The 16,604-nt window shown below is 39.2% G+C and overlaps 1 protein-coding gene across 6 annotated transcripts in view; it reads right to left on the reverse strand.

Annotated features, from left to right (window-relative positions):
• Positions 1–932: 932 nt before the first annotated feature.
• Positions 933–16,604, reverse strand: part of SCG5 (secretogranin V) — a 30,277-nt gene continuing 14,605 nt past the window's right edge. For 3 of the 6 annotated variants that reach the window (XM_074585002.1, XM_074585001.1, XM_074585004.1), the window contains 4 exons: positions 14,778–14,927; positions 11,688–11,800; positions 6,155–6,208; positions 933–2,398 (listed from right to left, as the gene is read on the reverse strand). In XM_074585002.1, coding sequence (XP_074441103.1) covers positions 2,303–2,398; positions 6,155–6,208; positions 11,688–11,800; positions 14,778–14,927 — 413 coding nt within the window. In that variant the 3' untranslated portion in view covers positions 933–2,302. The remainder of the gene's footprint in view (positions 2,399–6,154; positions 6,209–11,687; positions 11,801–14,777; positions 14,928–16,604) is intronic. The other 3 variants (XM_074585003.1, XM_074585005.1, XM_074585006.1) reach the window with 1 other exon arrangement.

A 16,604-nucleotide genomic window follows, 5' to 3' on the forward strand; every position in this document is an offset into this window, starting at 1 on the left:
TAAGATGCATCATTTTATTGTGCAGTGTAAAGGGGTTTTTTTTGCTTGCATTTAAAGACAAAAACATCTCTAAATTGTGTAATTTTTCCTTTGCCTGTTCTGTGCAGAGCTATCATAGACAGAAGGGCAGGTCCTCAGGCCCCACCAGGGTCACAGGCGGCCACTGGTGATCCCTGATACTATCAGGCAAACGTTACTTCTTTGCCCCTCTCTTTTTAATCCCCCCATTTACTGTACACACTACCTTTTATTATATGCTGGTCCTTACTAAGACCTTAAAAAAACGAAATAAATTGCCTTCATGGTTGCTTCGTCTTTGTGATTGAAATGTATTTTACTGAAGCTCGTAAGAACAGAATGTAGCTCAGATTAGTTTAAAAGAATTGATAGGAAAGTTGAGTACCTGAAGAAACACCATTTTCCGAGGAATGGAAATCTAGCCTCTGACCAACTGGAAGCCTTGTGGCAGCACCAGCGGCTGGCTGTGGGGTTAGGTGGGAGGAATCACCATTTCACACACTCTGGACCACTGAGCACCAGTGCATTCCAGTTTCAGAGTCACGCCATGATAGTCCTTTTCTGGTTTTGGAGACAACCTTTGCAACTCTGCAACTCTCAGTACCTGTGTGAAGACTAAGCAGAAGTGCAGATAAAAAGAGTAAGCTTAAGAAGCAGAGAATACAAGTTCTCTCATGTGAAGGGCTGGATTACTCCCATCCCATTCCAGGCACTGGAAGTGGAAGGAGCTCTTCACACAAACTCCTCAATTTTGTGTCACATGTGAGTATAGACCCTACCGCATTGCATACTATTTAGTTTTCTCTTCCAGTTTTTTTTTTCTTAAAGAAGAAATATGAAGAAAGATGTGGTAGTTCAGCCTAGAATGTTACAGCTTTTTGCAATCTACTCATAAATGACGTGAGAGGACCAACTCTCTGCATACATAATTTATTAGAAATTATTAAGTTTCTCATAGAAAAAGCAAATGCCACACACAGTCACATTTGTGCCATCATATTAGCTTTAATCTTACGTAGTTAGGACCCTTAGTTTCTGTTAGTTTCTTATCTGTTTTTTCTAAGGGGTCATCATTATTTTACTGTGTCTTTCTGTAGGACAGGGAAGGAAACTACAATTATTTTTTTTTCCATAAATTCTAAGTCCAAAGCTGTAAAGTAACGCCGTTTTCCATAATTCCAATGCCCCATGCACATGGCTTGAAACATTTCAGATGCACCCTGAAAATAACAATTTTTTAGGTAATTTTATATTCTCATCTTTCAGAAACGGATAACCCAGCTTTCTGGAATATAAAATTCTTCAGTCTCCTCAGGAAAAAAAGGCAATGTAAGCTTCGCAGAGCAACTCCAAGAGCCATGATAGCTCCCAGTGTTATTAGAGTATCATAGTTTTTCAGAAGCTCATCAACTGTAATGACCTTCATATCCTGGATTTAGACTCAGAGGATGTTGACACAACCTTATTAACACAGACAAATGTCTCCATCTTCACTCATAATGTCCCAGGGACACATAATTTAAGAACGTTATAATGCACAAATGCTGGTCTTACTAAGACAAAAAACAGCGGGGGAGATTTATTTCCTCACAACAGTACCATTGATAAGGAAGAAAGATGTGCAAGTGTTCACAAAAGTTATGGACAGGGAACGATTAAAACTAACAGAAAAATATTCCAGTGGATAAGAGTCAAAAAGCAGTGCTTTAATTTTTAAATTTGCACAGCAATAACTGAGACAAGTGAGCCTCTGAAATATTTTGGAAAATGTCACTTTGCAAACCTTGTAGATTGCTTAAATGTTTATTAAAATGGACCAAAAGCCAAAATTCTCCGGGTAAAATAAATACTTTGTCTTTGCTAAGTAACAATATTTGTGAACAAACCATAAAACTATAATTTCCATGTGTCAAACATAGTAACATTTAAGATTAAACGTTGGAGTCAGACCGGGTATTTTTTTTACATCTTCCTATTTACAAGCTGCTCATTAAGACCATTTACCTCACGTTAGCTATTAAAATGACTAACATTTTTAAAGTTTGCTCCATGACTAAAATAAAAACAACAGAAATGTCCTTTTACCATAACTTAACAAAAAGCAGAGCCATATTTTTGTTATCTAGGAGAACATACTGTTATAAATACAGCTGTTTTTCATCTACAATTATATAAATAATAAACATGCTGCCATTCACAAGGGTTTTAATAGATGATTATATATAAGCAATACTATGATCTAGCAGAGGATGGCATGAGTTTTCATAATTCATTTTTATTGTACTTATTCAGGACCCTTGTCTTCATCTGAAAAATGTGGAACAGACTTCTTTGCTACAACATTATCCAGTCGCTGTCCTTGCAGATACGGGTTCACACTCTGAAAAAGTTTAAAATTATTTATGCTTATTAGAAACAGGGAAACATATACAAGGTAACCAGCATTAGTGGATATATATTTCTTATCTGTCAAATATTTGCAGACCGGGGCGGGGGGGGGGGGGAAATGCTCCCAGGGAGTAAATCTAAAAGTCAGTCAATGATTTGTTTGCTAGTAATTTTTGCGTGCAAGAATTTAATCCAACCCACTAAAAAGAATACAAGTGAAGGAGGACTATTGAGAACATAGGCCAGTCTGAATTAAACACTGTCGTTTTGCTCCACTCCTCCTTTCCTCAGCTCAGCAGAGAAGCGGCAGCAGATCTAACTCCCTCTATTCTTGAGGCAGGACAGAACTTGTTGGAGAAGTCCAGGTAAGCTTTAGCTTAAATCACTAACCTCTGACGGACCTTATGCTGGGAGACAAGTTAGATACCACGATACCATTTTTGACCAAAGTCTCTTCTTCAGCCCATCTCCTCTCCAGGAAACCCCTCCTTGCTTCCTCTCTTGATGCCGAGATAAAAAACTGCTGGCACAGAAGCAGAGCCAAGCAAGGTTTTGGCATAGGAAATGGCTCTCCTACCACTGCCAGAACAAGGGAATGCTGGAAAGAAGATCCCCGGAGGGGGTTTTAACTTCACTTTGTGCCATGTAAGCAGCACAACGTGAGACTGAAGAAGAACAGATCCGGTCTCAAAACTGTTTGGAGATCATAGAAATGTAGGAAGCCTAGGCTTGAATTTTATCTATACCAACGGAATAAAATGTATTTACTGTAATTGCAAGTATCAGGCAGTTTAGTGGACCTTCAGAATTAACAAATACTATTTACACCCACTTTCTGGCCTGTTTCAGTGTCAGCGTAAACAAAATTCAAGTACATACTTTCTCCTTCATAGATATAGACAAAAATTCTAGTGTGCTGGGTTTTGATGCCAACAAAAATTGTTTGCCTAAGGACAAACTTTGGAGGAATGCAAATTTTCCAGTATCTCCTGATTCTTGTCAGGCTGGCTGTATCACAGAAATCACTTGTTCTTGAGATACCTCTACGCTTCTTTCACCAAAACGTAGGAATTGAAAACTACACTCCCCACACCACGCCACAAACAAACAAAAAAAAAGCTTTTAAAATAGGCATGAGATATTTATTTTCAGGTATCTCGGGTACTTGTCAAATTCCTGGAAAATATGTGGGGTTTGTCTGTCTTCGAATTTAAGCCCTTGGGTTTCTCCAGATTTGTAGATGTTATAATTAATACTTAATCACAGCGTAGAGCAGCCCTTTCGCTTACTTCTGGTGTTTTTTGAGTGCTTTGCCTGCTGCAAGTGAAAACATAAAAATATGAAGAACCAGAAAGGAATGTGGAAAAATCTTTGAAAACAAAACTAACACTAATTTAATGCATTAAATTGTTAAAAATAAGACACATGTAAATGATTTTTTTTTTGTGTTTGTTTAAAGGAGTTCTGTTTAATGTTAATTTAGTGAAATTCGGCTGTTGCATAAACTTCTAGGAATTAATTGAAGATTCTTAGGAAGATTAACTTTTTTAGTCTTTTTTTTGGAATGGTACTTGCTACTTTTTGAAATAAAGTAGAAGAGAATGAGAATACATAAAAATTTGAATCCTTCTCAACTGACAAAAGAAAACTCCAAATATAACGCAAATTTTTTGGCTGATTTAACCAGAAAAATGTTTAATCCTATACAGCTGTGCTGAATTCAAAGTAATGCGGTTCCCGAGTACCTTTGTGCACAGCTCCAAGCCCACGGCAATGTGAGTCAGTGATTACAGAAAGCTCCTGTCGTGTTTGGGGTATTAGATTCTGGACAGGGCCATGCTCATGCATAGAAATTAAAAAAAAAAGGGATAATTGCTAGTTAAATCAGAGGTCACTGTAGGCTTCCTTGTCTTGCACTGCAAACACTGCACAGAATAACGCAAATGGTAAATACAAACCTTTGCTATATATACTGACTATTGTATATACGCTTGTACGTGTGTTTATGTACCTACGTATAAATATATAAATATACATACATGTACTTAGAATATGTAGTTTTGTAGACTCCAGTCACTCCTCTGTGACTGTTACACTACAGCATCGTATAGACACAACACAGTTACCATGCATGCAGTTACATCAGACTTGCTGTAAGCTAAAATCGGGATATTCCGATCCAAAAGACCAATCTGCCGCCAGAAGCTGCCCTCCCTAAACTCTCTGCCTGTGCAGAAGGGCATGGAGGAGCGGCAGGGACCGCAGAAGGCAGGAGGGGAATCCAGTGGGCTTTTTGGTTTCTGGAAAAATACACTTCGCTGCCGAAAGCTCTAGGTTACCCTTCTGATGATAAAGTGAAAATTCGGAATGGTTTGTTAAAGCATTAGTAATCATTACAGTATTACTCTCAAAACACTAAAATACATTAAATCTTACTGAATTTACTATTAAGTGACATGTCAGTGCTAAGAAAATAAATCTGGTGCAAAGTGAGAAACTGAAGCTTCACCTCCAAAATTCTGGGCTACCCCCGCCACATGGCTGCCACGCCTCTCCAGCCATTATTCCTTCGGATCCAGCGAGTCAGTCAGCACACAGGCAGAAAATGTATCTATGTTTTTCTTTTTTTCTCATGTATATATTGCACTAATCCGACTTTAACATCCTGTTGTAGCTATTAAGAAATATTCCACGTAACTATTTCCAGAGTAAATTCTACTTACTTTAGAGTCAAAATCAGGTGCCTACCCTTTTTCCTTTTCCACTACCAAACTCAAAAATGTGGGAGGCAGATATTAAGCTCCACGTAGATCATTAACTTACGGTTGAACAGTGTTTATTACCAATGGTGTGTGAATTGGTAAGAAATCAACTTGTCCTCTCCCTTTCTAGCAAAGACTTTATGTTTAAGTGTTAAATAAATAAATAAATCATCTTCACTCATGCTTCCGTTATTTTAAACCAAGTTTACTTAATTTACAATATAAACCATGCTGTCATATTTTGAAAAGCTACTTTCTGGCAGAGAGCTAGACTTTTTCTTCTTGTAAAAAAAAAATAAATACACCAGCAGCAAAGTTAAAGACTTCTTCTCTGCCTGAAAGTGATTTTTTTGGTAAAAGAAAGGCTGACACTACCAAAAAAAAGATGACAGTGAGGTGGACTGTGCAGAGGTTCTCTGTGATATGTGGATTGCCTTCCTTGATTCAGGGGCAGAAAGATGAGAACCCGTTCATCTCTGTCTTTCCAGCAAGTGGGACACAGAGGCAGGAATCTAATCTGAGGTAAATCCAAGTATGTATGTGAATCAAATTACATCAGCTAGAGGACTGGTTCTACTGTCATGTACACCCAAGAATATATTCACATGCCTGTATAGTGGTAATTAATTTTACCCATATTTTTAGTAGGAAACTTTTAAATTCCGTCTTAAAGACATTTACATAATTTTAAATGGTTTTATGCATAGAGGATCAATTTAAAACAGCAAATAGTATAAAGTTTTTAAATTAACGCTCTGCATTGAAGCGTATCTTGTGAAAGCAACAGGCTATTTAGAGAACTACTTGTACTCGGTGGACAGCCCCGAAGCCTGCTGTAGTAGTTTATCACAGCGATTCCCTGACTTCACGCATTATCTAAGGTGTAACACAGATGCATTAGACTAACTCTTCATTTCAACAGTATGATTTTAATTCTTATTAGCTCTCTAGATGAGACAGGGGCTATAAAGTATTCTGATAGTTACCCTCTTTCTTCTTTTTGGACCACCATTAATCTTCTCAAAGAGTAAATTCTTGCTCTGGAAGGGGAAAAAAATGCAGCCATCAAATTAATTACATTCTTCTTTTAAAACACCGTTTTTGCTGTTAAATACTAGCAAGTTTAGAGGGGTGTGTAGTTTTAGTGGAAAGATAAACCACAAATAAATATTTGGATATTCCTGCTAACGTTTTGAAATTCTTTGGGAGCAGTCACAGTCTTATCAACAATTAAAAAGCCAGTAATTTCCCACTATGTTGCTATATTATCATCTGTGTTCAGGCAATAAGCGTTTCGAGTACATGCTGGCATAGTAATATCGACTGGATGTTCCCCGTCACATGATACATGGTATAAATACGTATTTAAGGAAGAAGGAATCCTGCCTGTGGTACCTCTTTCTATACATTTGAGGTGACAAAAGAACTGCAGCAAAAAAATATTTGCTTTACAAGGCATTTTCTAATTCCTTTTAAAAACAGCAATCGGTGTCGTTCCTACTGTTTTGTTGTCTTTGCTTGTTCCCTTCCAGATATCAACACTTCCCCGTGCAAAGTTCTGCTGAAAGGAGTTCAGCGCCAACTTTTCCTTTGTTTAAGTAGTGCCCTCAATGAAGTTTCTAAAAACCATTTGGTCTATAACATTTTTAATGGCAAACCTTTTAAAAACTGCCAAAAACATCTTGGCAGAAGAGAAAGTTATGATGATGAGTAAAAAAAAAAAAAAAAAAAGCCAACACAAAAAAAACCCTCTGACCATAGTTTACATAAGTGCATCCACATATTGTTGTATTTCATACAAGTAGTGAATTCTAATAAAGTCTGGAATAACACACACATGCTCAACACATTTTGTTTCAATTGTGTATTATGAAGAAAAACAAAACCAAACCCTAACCTGAAAATGGAAGGAGAGAAGAATTACATGTATAAAAGCAGAACACTGTATAAACAAGGCCATTAATTCTGCTATAAACAACTGACCTAACGTTGATTATATAAATAGAAAGTGTAATTCTAGCGCAAGACAAATTCACCAAACACTTCTACCCTCTCCGCAGCCTTGATATGAGAAAAAACAAACATTTTCAAGTGTTACAATGAAATCTGCCAAAATTGTCTGTTTTGTACTTCTCATGTTCATTAAACCCCAAATTCACAAGGCCTATCTCTTGCCCAACCTCAGTTATTTTGTCTGAGCTGTGCCAAAAGGGAACAGAGATGAAGCTGGCCAAGGGAGACATTCTTGGCTAGTCATTTATGCAAACTCACTTCGGGAAAACTTAAATTTAACATTTTAAAGAAACCCACGGATGCATAAATTATTCTCTTCAGGAAACAAAGCACCGCCGAAGTCTCTCTTTGTAAAGTATTTGACCTTATACTTTTCACAAGAGGAAAAATAGTGTTTCTGAAATAAAAAGAATTTGATGACTACTGGCGCTAACATTTCTGTCACTCGGGAAAATTCCTTACAATTGAACTGTTCCTGCTCAGGAAGATCGTATTTTGTTTAGTCTGTTTGGGAATGTTTTAAGACAGTAGCTACTACTTAAGTGTTACGTGGAGTGCAAAGCAAATGAGGTTACGGAGCACGAGCTAAGAGTGTGCTTGTGCGGTAATAGCAATCCTGAAAATATGTTCCACTGCGTAAGGGCCTGAACTCATCAGCCACCAAAATTTGAAGGGCTCACCGTTCTCATCCCTCACCTAGGAGTTGTTAGGAATGAAGGCCCAGAGTTTATCCAGTTAAAATACACCTCTTCTGGAGACGTGCTGCACAGCAATTGCTACTTTACCCTCACTCCCTGAGCTTCCTTTGCACCCTCACGGCTGCTTGGATTAAGGTACTACAGGTTGGGATTTGGGTGGAGAAAACTCAGAAGTTAAAATGCTTACAAACCAACTAACTAATGCCAGAGAAATTTACCCTTAGATCTGTCAGAGTTTACCGAAATTTGTTGAAGTCAGTAAAAATCAGCAGCTCTGTAATTTGGACCTGCACACTGAAAGCAAAACTGAAAAGAAAAATTGCATGAGCAAGGTTGCACCCTCTCGGGAGGGCTTTTTTTTTTCTTTTTCTTCAGTCAATTTACAGCCTTATCAGGAATATCGAACATGACAATTTCTATTACACTGGACATACTACGCTGAATCGAACTGTCTGTATTTACTGCCTGAAAGTGGAGAGGGGTACCAGGCCTACCATAACCCATCCTAATAATCACCATTGCCATCCAGATATTTAAAAATGTCAGTTGTCAAAGAATTATGCACTTAATGTTGCTCGCAATAACTGAAGGAAAAAGAAATTTATGAGGGACTAGCTTCAGGATTTCCTTAAAATTAGGAAGCCATAGATAGCAAGTTCCGTGACAAGGAGTGGAATACTTTTATCCCTGCTTCCCATTTGCCTTTCTTTGTACTGTCTTGGATCCCTCCACTGTAGCTGACAATCAAAACTGGCGCTATTTCTACCCTAAGAGTGAAATATTATCCACCGCTTCAGTAAAAAGAAGTGTTGCTGATAAACATAGTTGCTTTTCGTTTTCCATTTGTACTGATACTGGTGTCAGAAAACACAGCTGAACTTCCCTCCTCTTTTTAATGCTTTGGGTTTCAGTAAATATACAACTTACATATAAGTGGTTTTTAGATTTGTATTGTAAATTGTGTATTGTAAACTATCTTTGTGCAAGACTTTCTGGATGCCAACACCGCTTCTTCAGACCATCTGAAGAGTCGAGTTGCAAGATGTGGAAAAGGCAGACTCAAATGGAAAGTACCTGTCTCCTGCAAGGAAAAGTCTGAGCTGAGGGGGGGGGGAAAAAAACCATCCCAAAACTTCTACCCCAAAATCATAGAAACTATAGTGGCACACTAAGGTAGAAACCTTCCAAAATCCCTTATCTTACTATTCCCATGGTCCCCTCTACATTTTCCACATATGAGGAGAAGAGTCTTCGGGGCTGGGGAGGAGAGTATAAACTCTGTATCTTGCCCTATAAACAGAGCCTGTTCCCAAGACTTCCCGCATGTCAGCATATTGATATATGGAGAGTTCTCCCAAAGACGGGAAAATTCTTCCTCTTTCTTCCCTCTCCTAACCCAATAGACGTGATTTATATATTCGTATCTTCATATGCATTAGCAGTAGTTACACATAATATTTAGCCTCTAAACAGAATCATACACTTTGCTGTATGAGACAGTTTCTAGACTTGTTTAACCCTTATAAAACGTGTCTGCTATGCACAGGGTACTGCAGAGGTCCCACAGCTTTGTGAGCGCTAGAGTCTGTCACCAAAACAAACCAACCAACCTGTTTCTCTCCCATTATTCATGAACAAGCAGGTCTTTTTGGGTTTGTTTTTTTTTTTTCCTGACCTGCTAATGTAATTTGGGTTTTACTGTGGTTACGCTAAGGAATGCGTGCTGGCTCCTTGAAAGGACAAGTCAGTGGGAACTGTAACACCGCCTCAGCAGCTCTGTGGCAGGAAAAGGCAGGGGAGACGCTGCCCTGAGAGCTGCGAGCCCACGCCAGCTCGCACAGGTCCAGGAGACACGCTGGCTCCGAGGGCTTCAGACAGTGGTGACAGCCTAGCGCCTGCACGGCACGCAGGAGTTCGGGGAAACGCGGTCTGTAAACGCACAGCCGACACAGCCCCTGGGGCATTCGGTCCCAGGCTCTTCTGCGGGAGAAGGGGCTGCGGCGGGCAGAGGGGGTTTGGTGGCTGGGGGCGGTGGGAGGATGAGGACGTGGGGTCACCCGCTGGGCAGCCCCCATCGGCTGTGCTGGTCATTTACGACCTAATCCAAATGACAGCGAGCGACCCAGAAGATCTGATCTACTTTCTCTCTCCCTCATAAAGTCTCAGGCAGCTAATTTTTAGAGTGCTTTTCTGCTCTTATTTTTCCAGAGAGACAAAAATAACAAAACCCACCACAAAACCAGGTATCGTCGTATTTATCTTTTTAATGTGTAGTAATATACAGTGAGGAGGCAATTGGGGCAATTCTCCTGGATCTCGGCAGAACATTTGCTCATGCACATTACCAGCTGTTTCATCTCTAATTAAAAAGATCTGGAGTTGGCCACGCTGCAGCTAGATATGATTACTGTTTAGTACCTAACAGTCTGTTTTAATCCATGCATGAGCAGGTTTTTCCCCTGAATTAGTAGTGATGGATGGAGAAATGAAAAAAGGCCAGTATTCACTAATGATTACCTACCATTTGTTAAGTATATATGTTGCTGATGACAACACAGTATATACGCTTGATTCTGAAATATTGCTATAGGCCAAAGATTTACAGAAGTGCTTTTATGGTCTTCAAAAATGGTATTATGAAAGTAAATAACTTATGAATAATAAGAAAACTAACAGCATTATCTGGCATAAATAAGAAAGTTCACCATCTGGTGTTTTTAAAATGAAAACCTTTGATGGTAATTACTTAGAATGCAACAAGAGTTTCCAAAATATGGATTTTTGGCATGATTCTCTCCAGAAATTTAGCACTCAAACAAGTAATTAAGACTATAAATCTTACACTGGTTTGATTATGAACGATGAATCATTGTCTCACAATTACAGCAGGAGAAGAGGCTGCCAAACATGTCCATTTATCGATATATGCTTACAGAACGCCGGTTTAGGGCAATCTTAAGTAAAGTGTTATAACAATGTAAAATGAGATTTCATGATTTGCTCTAGAAGCATAAATTATGATCATTGTTATTGTTTTCCTGGCGCCTGAAGATGGATTTGGGATTGGACATTTAACTGATGTAATGTAAGATTAAGCGGCAGAGCTCTCTTTGGAGCCTCTAGCCTGCAGAAATAGTCTAGCTGGAGTTATTAAAGTCCTTGTATGCTCAGAGCAAGATTTTTGCCCTTAGTGTAGCTCGCTATATTTATTATATGCAATGTGTAAAATAGGTTTTCAATATAATATAGTGCACAACCTGAATAGAGGAAGAAGCAGCATCAAGTCCTCCAAAATCCTTAAACCAGACAGGATTCCTTAAAGCAAGATGTCTGGACCTAGATGATTTTTTTTAAGTTGTTCAGACACTGCTGTGCTCCATTTATATTTTTTTTTTAGCATCTAAGTAGCTGAACAATGGATAGTCACTGAACCTCGATAATCTTTTGAATTAGGGCCCTGTTATGTTTTGAAATCTTGTGCCATAATCTGCACTAATTTTGGTTACATGTCCCCTGTAGTTTGAAATGCGGTTTGTTGTAGTTATCAAGCACATACATAGTTGTCATGCCCTGGGACAGGTAATAGGACAAGGATTTCTGCTTTCTATTTTTATGTATTTTTCATCAATCACAGGCATTATTTCCATATTTTTAAGGGCAAGTTCACCTTTTGGAGAAGTTCCCCTTCGGGTGATAATCTTTCCAGCAATATGCACAGTATTCTCCTTGTGGTTTCATAGTATCCCCCGTGCAGCAGAGAATACCCAGTTTCACATGCAACAAAAATCAGCAAGAAGCACGTACTCACCCACTTGCCCATGTTGGGATAGTCATGCTCTGGATCAAAAAGGTGTTGGTGCAGCTGGTATTCCCTGCTGAACTCTGCTGTGTCTGGGGTGTTTTCTAGACACCCATCATCAACTGCAAAAGTATGTTACAAAGCAATGACTGCTTAGTAGCTTTGAAACACACAATATGTGCCACGTTAATCAGCAAACTTCTTAAATACAATTATGCAATTAAAAAAAAAATTTAAAGAACTGGATGACTGGAAAATATCAGTTTGTGGTTTTTTTTTCTTTTGAAGGGAGTTTTTCAGGATATATTTAAAATTTAAAAAAGGCAAAATCCCACAACTTCATGAAACTTCAGAACTAGACAAATTTATTTTGCTAGCTCTCCCCCTCCTTCTCGTTTTTCTTTTAATCTAGTGATTGAGCTTGATTTTAGGTAGAACTGCATGTCATTCTGATTCAGAAGGGATCCTCTTTTCATTTTTAAACGTCCACAGGAAGTTGTAGAAATTGTTCAGGCAATACTTTTGAAGCTCATGGTAGAAACGATGCTGTGAGCAAAGACAGAATTTCCTTCAATGGGTAGCTCTTCATAGAACTCCATTTCTGGTTTGCTATTTTGTTCAAAATGGCTGAAAATCATTTACGCATCATAAGATCTCATAAAAAGGTGGTGTGGCAGAAGTTTTATGCTGAAGACATTTTTGCGGATTGGTAACTGATCTGATGGGTCCAGAAACCTCCTTTAATCACAATGGATGTTTTTGCAGACAGTGTCACATCAAGGATAATACCCTTTTAAAAATCAGCTTATGAACTTTTTACCAAAATATGCCATCTTTAGATTAAACAGAGATTCAGCAACTTGAGGCCAGGGTAGCTCTTTGGATAGAGTCTGCTTCTGGAGCTCCCTCTGCTTTGTCAGCACATGGAACTTGCAGTCCAAGTTCCTCTCAGACATAGCCAAGGAGATCCTACCACCCGGGGCACGATGCCGGGCATCCAAGCAGCTACGTCTGCCAGAAGGCAGGCAACTCCAGGGGATACACCTGTGGACTTTCCCTTCTGTCCTTGTGTGATCATCGTGTAAAAAGATTTGCAGATGGATTATCTTTTTCCCTTAGATGTGGGAAACAGTAAAGTCTTGACTTAAAAATGAGTTCATTCAATGACCTGAGGAGGTCATCCAACAGATCCTGCTTTCTCTCTTCTCTCCTTAGAATGGGGAAAAAAATGAAGTTGCCAATAGGAAACAAGGGAAAACTAACCATACTGGCTAAGTAACTCAGAAACCATTAAAGTTAACTACAAGCACTTAAAAATTATTTCAGTCTCAGCAGGGACAGGGTCATCTCAAGAGAGAAGCAGGTGACAACAGAAATGTGGTAGACCTCCTCAGAGTGTCTGTGCCTTTTGGTAGAAAACACAAAGGGCAGTTGGACATATGCGTGCCCTCTGCGACTGCTAATCCAAAAGTCTTCAAGCTCAAATGCTCCAGGCTTATGTATTCCCGCTGTGGAATGTGCATATGTAGACAGTGACTGGAAAAATTGTTTTCCATTAAGCAAGTCCACAGACCTGATTGAGGAAGGCCTCCAGTAATTTGTATGCATAATACAGTCACCACTTGAATTTCCATTTAAGGCTCTGAAAAACATTTTACTCTAATCCTAGTAGATACTATCTTCACTCACAGCGTACCTACGACAGAGCCATTTATCTGAGCAGGCAGCACTTCCCTAAGAAATCCCCCTGTGTTCAGATCTGACTGTATTACCTTAGCTAACAACTTTTATTTCACCTAAGAAAGAAAAATTGAAGGGATTTTCACAGGCGTTTCTCTCTGGATGCCAGGTTTTAAATTTATTTATCTAATCACTAACAGAACTCTAATGGGCAAGCACAGAAGATAGAAAGTCTGTGTGTGTGAGAAAACCTAAACCCATCATTTGCAACCTGTCAAACAACAGCTCTATAGAACAAAATGGAAGATTAGATATTATTTCAGAAGAGAGGCAGGCACGATCCCCAAATGGGCTGTGATAGAAAACAGTAAGGGAGGACAATTCAAAATTTTGTCATATTTTTGAATGAAACGTAAAAACACTGTTTGTAAAACTGTTTTGTGACAAATATTTATATTTTTTGATCAATTCTAAGCTAGTTAGAACATTTTTAATAAGAATACAGACAACTGGTTTGCATTATCCAAATAACATAAAAGAAGACTAAACAGAAAAGATTTTGAAAGGGTCTCTTAGCTCACGAATAAAAAATGAGAGAAAAATAGAGCGCTCATTCCCAGTTCCAGCTCCCAAGGCAGCCAATGGGTGTTTTACTACTACTTTCAGTCCTGGAAGTCATTCCTTGGCTCAAATAACAGGAAAAAGATCAATTCCCTTAGGTTATGTGTATATCATGCACACGCAGTGCTGCTTTAGAGACCCTTCAGCACGAGCCACCCGCATGGCTTGGTCTATGCACAGCTGTGAGCCAAGGGGTGTACCGGGCATCTCGGGCACCGTACTGGTCTGGCACTCTGAGGCTGCACTGGTCCTCCACCAGAGCGAGCCTGCGTGCGACGCGTTGGGGTACATCCACGTAGTTCTCCATTTCTTGGCACAGATGCACCCTCAGTGAGCTATAAAGCCACATGGATTGGAGCCAAGGTATCTTAAATATTGACTCATGGTCTGGGTTGGAGATCAGGGCAGACAGTTTCATTCCTCTTGGCACAATGAAAGTCTCTAAAATAAGGGTAAATCTCATCTGTACAGAATGATAACTTTTTTCAGGGGCCAGCCTAAAAATGAACTTCCCTCAGGAACAAGGCACTATCATAAATCTCACTATCTTCTACCCTGAGGTCAAGATGATTTCTTCCACCTGACCTTCTCTAGCAGTCATATAGCAATACAGAAGGTGCACATATTAAAAAAAAATATCTTTCTCTCTCTCATCTAAAACACCTGATTGCTCAGCAGTTCTGCTGCTGGGTAGAGGATGAAAGAAAACACCCATTGCTGATCAGGCGTCGTACTGCCTAGTGCAGCACTGAAAGATGTACAGTGGAGACAGAGGTGCGAAGGCTACAGCATCATTACCTGTTTTTCCAATAGGGCAGGGATTTGGAGGGTCAGGATAGCCTTGATCTTCACTGAAATCCTTTGGTACATTATCTCCTGTCAGCTCAGCCACGATGTTTGGGATGTTGCCGTAAGGACCCAAGTGCTGGAGACCCTCATGCGCACCACCTAGCAAAGACGATTTACATACACTGTCTTTTTACAAGATTAAAAGTGTAAGTGCTTTAGTTGCTTCAAGTAATCCTGGCTTAGATTTAAAATATATGTATAATTGCTACAGAGACAGATCCAAGTTTAGATTTCAAACGTCTGTTTTAGAAACATAACCCTGTGACCTAAATCAGATAACTTGGGTAATGAAAAATGAAACTAGGAAACAAGATCAGCCACTTATTATTAATCTTAGGGTTGGTTTTTTTCCTTAACTATATGTTATAGGTAAGAAAACGCAAAGAAAAAGAAACATGAGGCAGTAATGGAACTTAATATATTTACTGCACAATCATCTTCAGTCATTGTTACTGTTCATTGTAGCAACTAATAATTGATATGGCAAGACAGCATCATGGCAAGAAGACAAAGTTAATGAAACTGTAGGAAGAAATATGTACAGCCTAGAAATACATTCATAAATTAAGTCATGCGAGAGGACCCAAGATGCAGCAAATTTGGTTGTATACAGCTAGGAAAATCATTTTTAAATCAAACCACTTCTTAAGGGCAAATTTGAGTTTCCTGCAATAATGGTAAAAAAGTGATTAAGAGTCCTTATTGTTGATGGGAATTCTTGTGCATGTACACCTACACAGTAGTCATTACGGTATGAAACATCACATTCCGTGACTTTTACACCTTTACTTAATAGATCAGCTCTAGAGGCAGGCTTTTATATTTGCCCTGCGGGACTCAGAGCACCATCACTGCAGGGTTACAACGGCAGCGTGCCGCAAGGTTTATAACACGATGACGGGCTTTCTGTTCTTGGGCAAACACACGCAGAAGGGGTGTGCTACAGACTTCTTCCACGCATCTCAGCTCGCGCACCTTGCCTTTGACAAGTAGGGTCTTCCACTGAAGGTTCGGGAACCAAGCTCAGGCCATTCTCTCAATACGCCTCTCCACAAATATTTATCTGCTCCAGATCTTTTCTGCACACATTACTGGACAAATGTATCTACAGGCTAAAACCTAGCTGTTTGCAGAGTTTTCTAAATACTATTGTACAGTATTATTTTGAATTTCACACAATCAAAACTTAGTTTCAAGCATGCTCTTTTTCCCTGCCGTAAGACAGCCACCGCACACGCTGCAGCAACAGCTAATGTAGTTATTGGGTACTGTGACAGCAGACCAATATTTTTGTAAAACCCTATGTAACAAGGGATAACAACATAAGAGTCAACATATAAATTTCACTAACAATGAATGACAGAGGAAGGGATTTGAATGATTGGAAAATGTGAGTTAAAGAGTGAACACAGACACAACTGTTTGGGTAAATTAACATGACCACCATATCACCGAATAGTCTTGTTTTCAATTTCTATAATTTTAATACATCCAAAAGATTGGAATAAAATTCTGAACTTGAAAGCTGCTTCAGAAGTACTCCTGTCCCAGCTCACAACTAAATACTACCAGCCTAAATGGCCTGTTTAACCTGGAGAAGAGAAGACGGAGAGGGGATTTTATCAATGCTTATAAATATCTAAAGGGTGGGTGTCAGGAGGATGGGGCCAGACTCTTCTCAGTGGTACCCAGCGACAGGACAAGGGGCAACGGGCACAAACCAGAACACAGGAAATTCCATAAGAACAGGAGGAAAAACTTCTTTACTTTGAGGAT

This window comes from Larus michahellis, chromosome 4, assembly GCF_964199755.1.
Source record: "Larus michahellis chromosome 4, bLarMic1.1, whole genome shotgun sequence".
In the NCBI taxonomy this organism is placed as follows: domain Eukaryota; kingdom Metazoa; phylum Chordata; class Aves; order Charadriiformes; family Laridae; genus Larus; species Larus michahellis.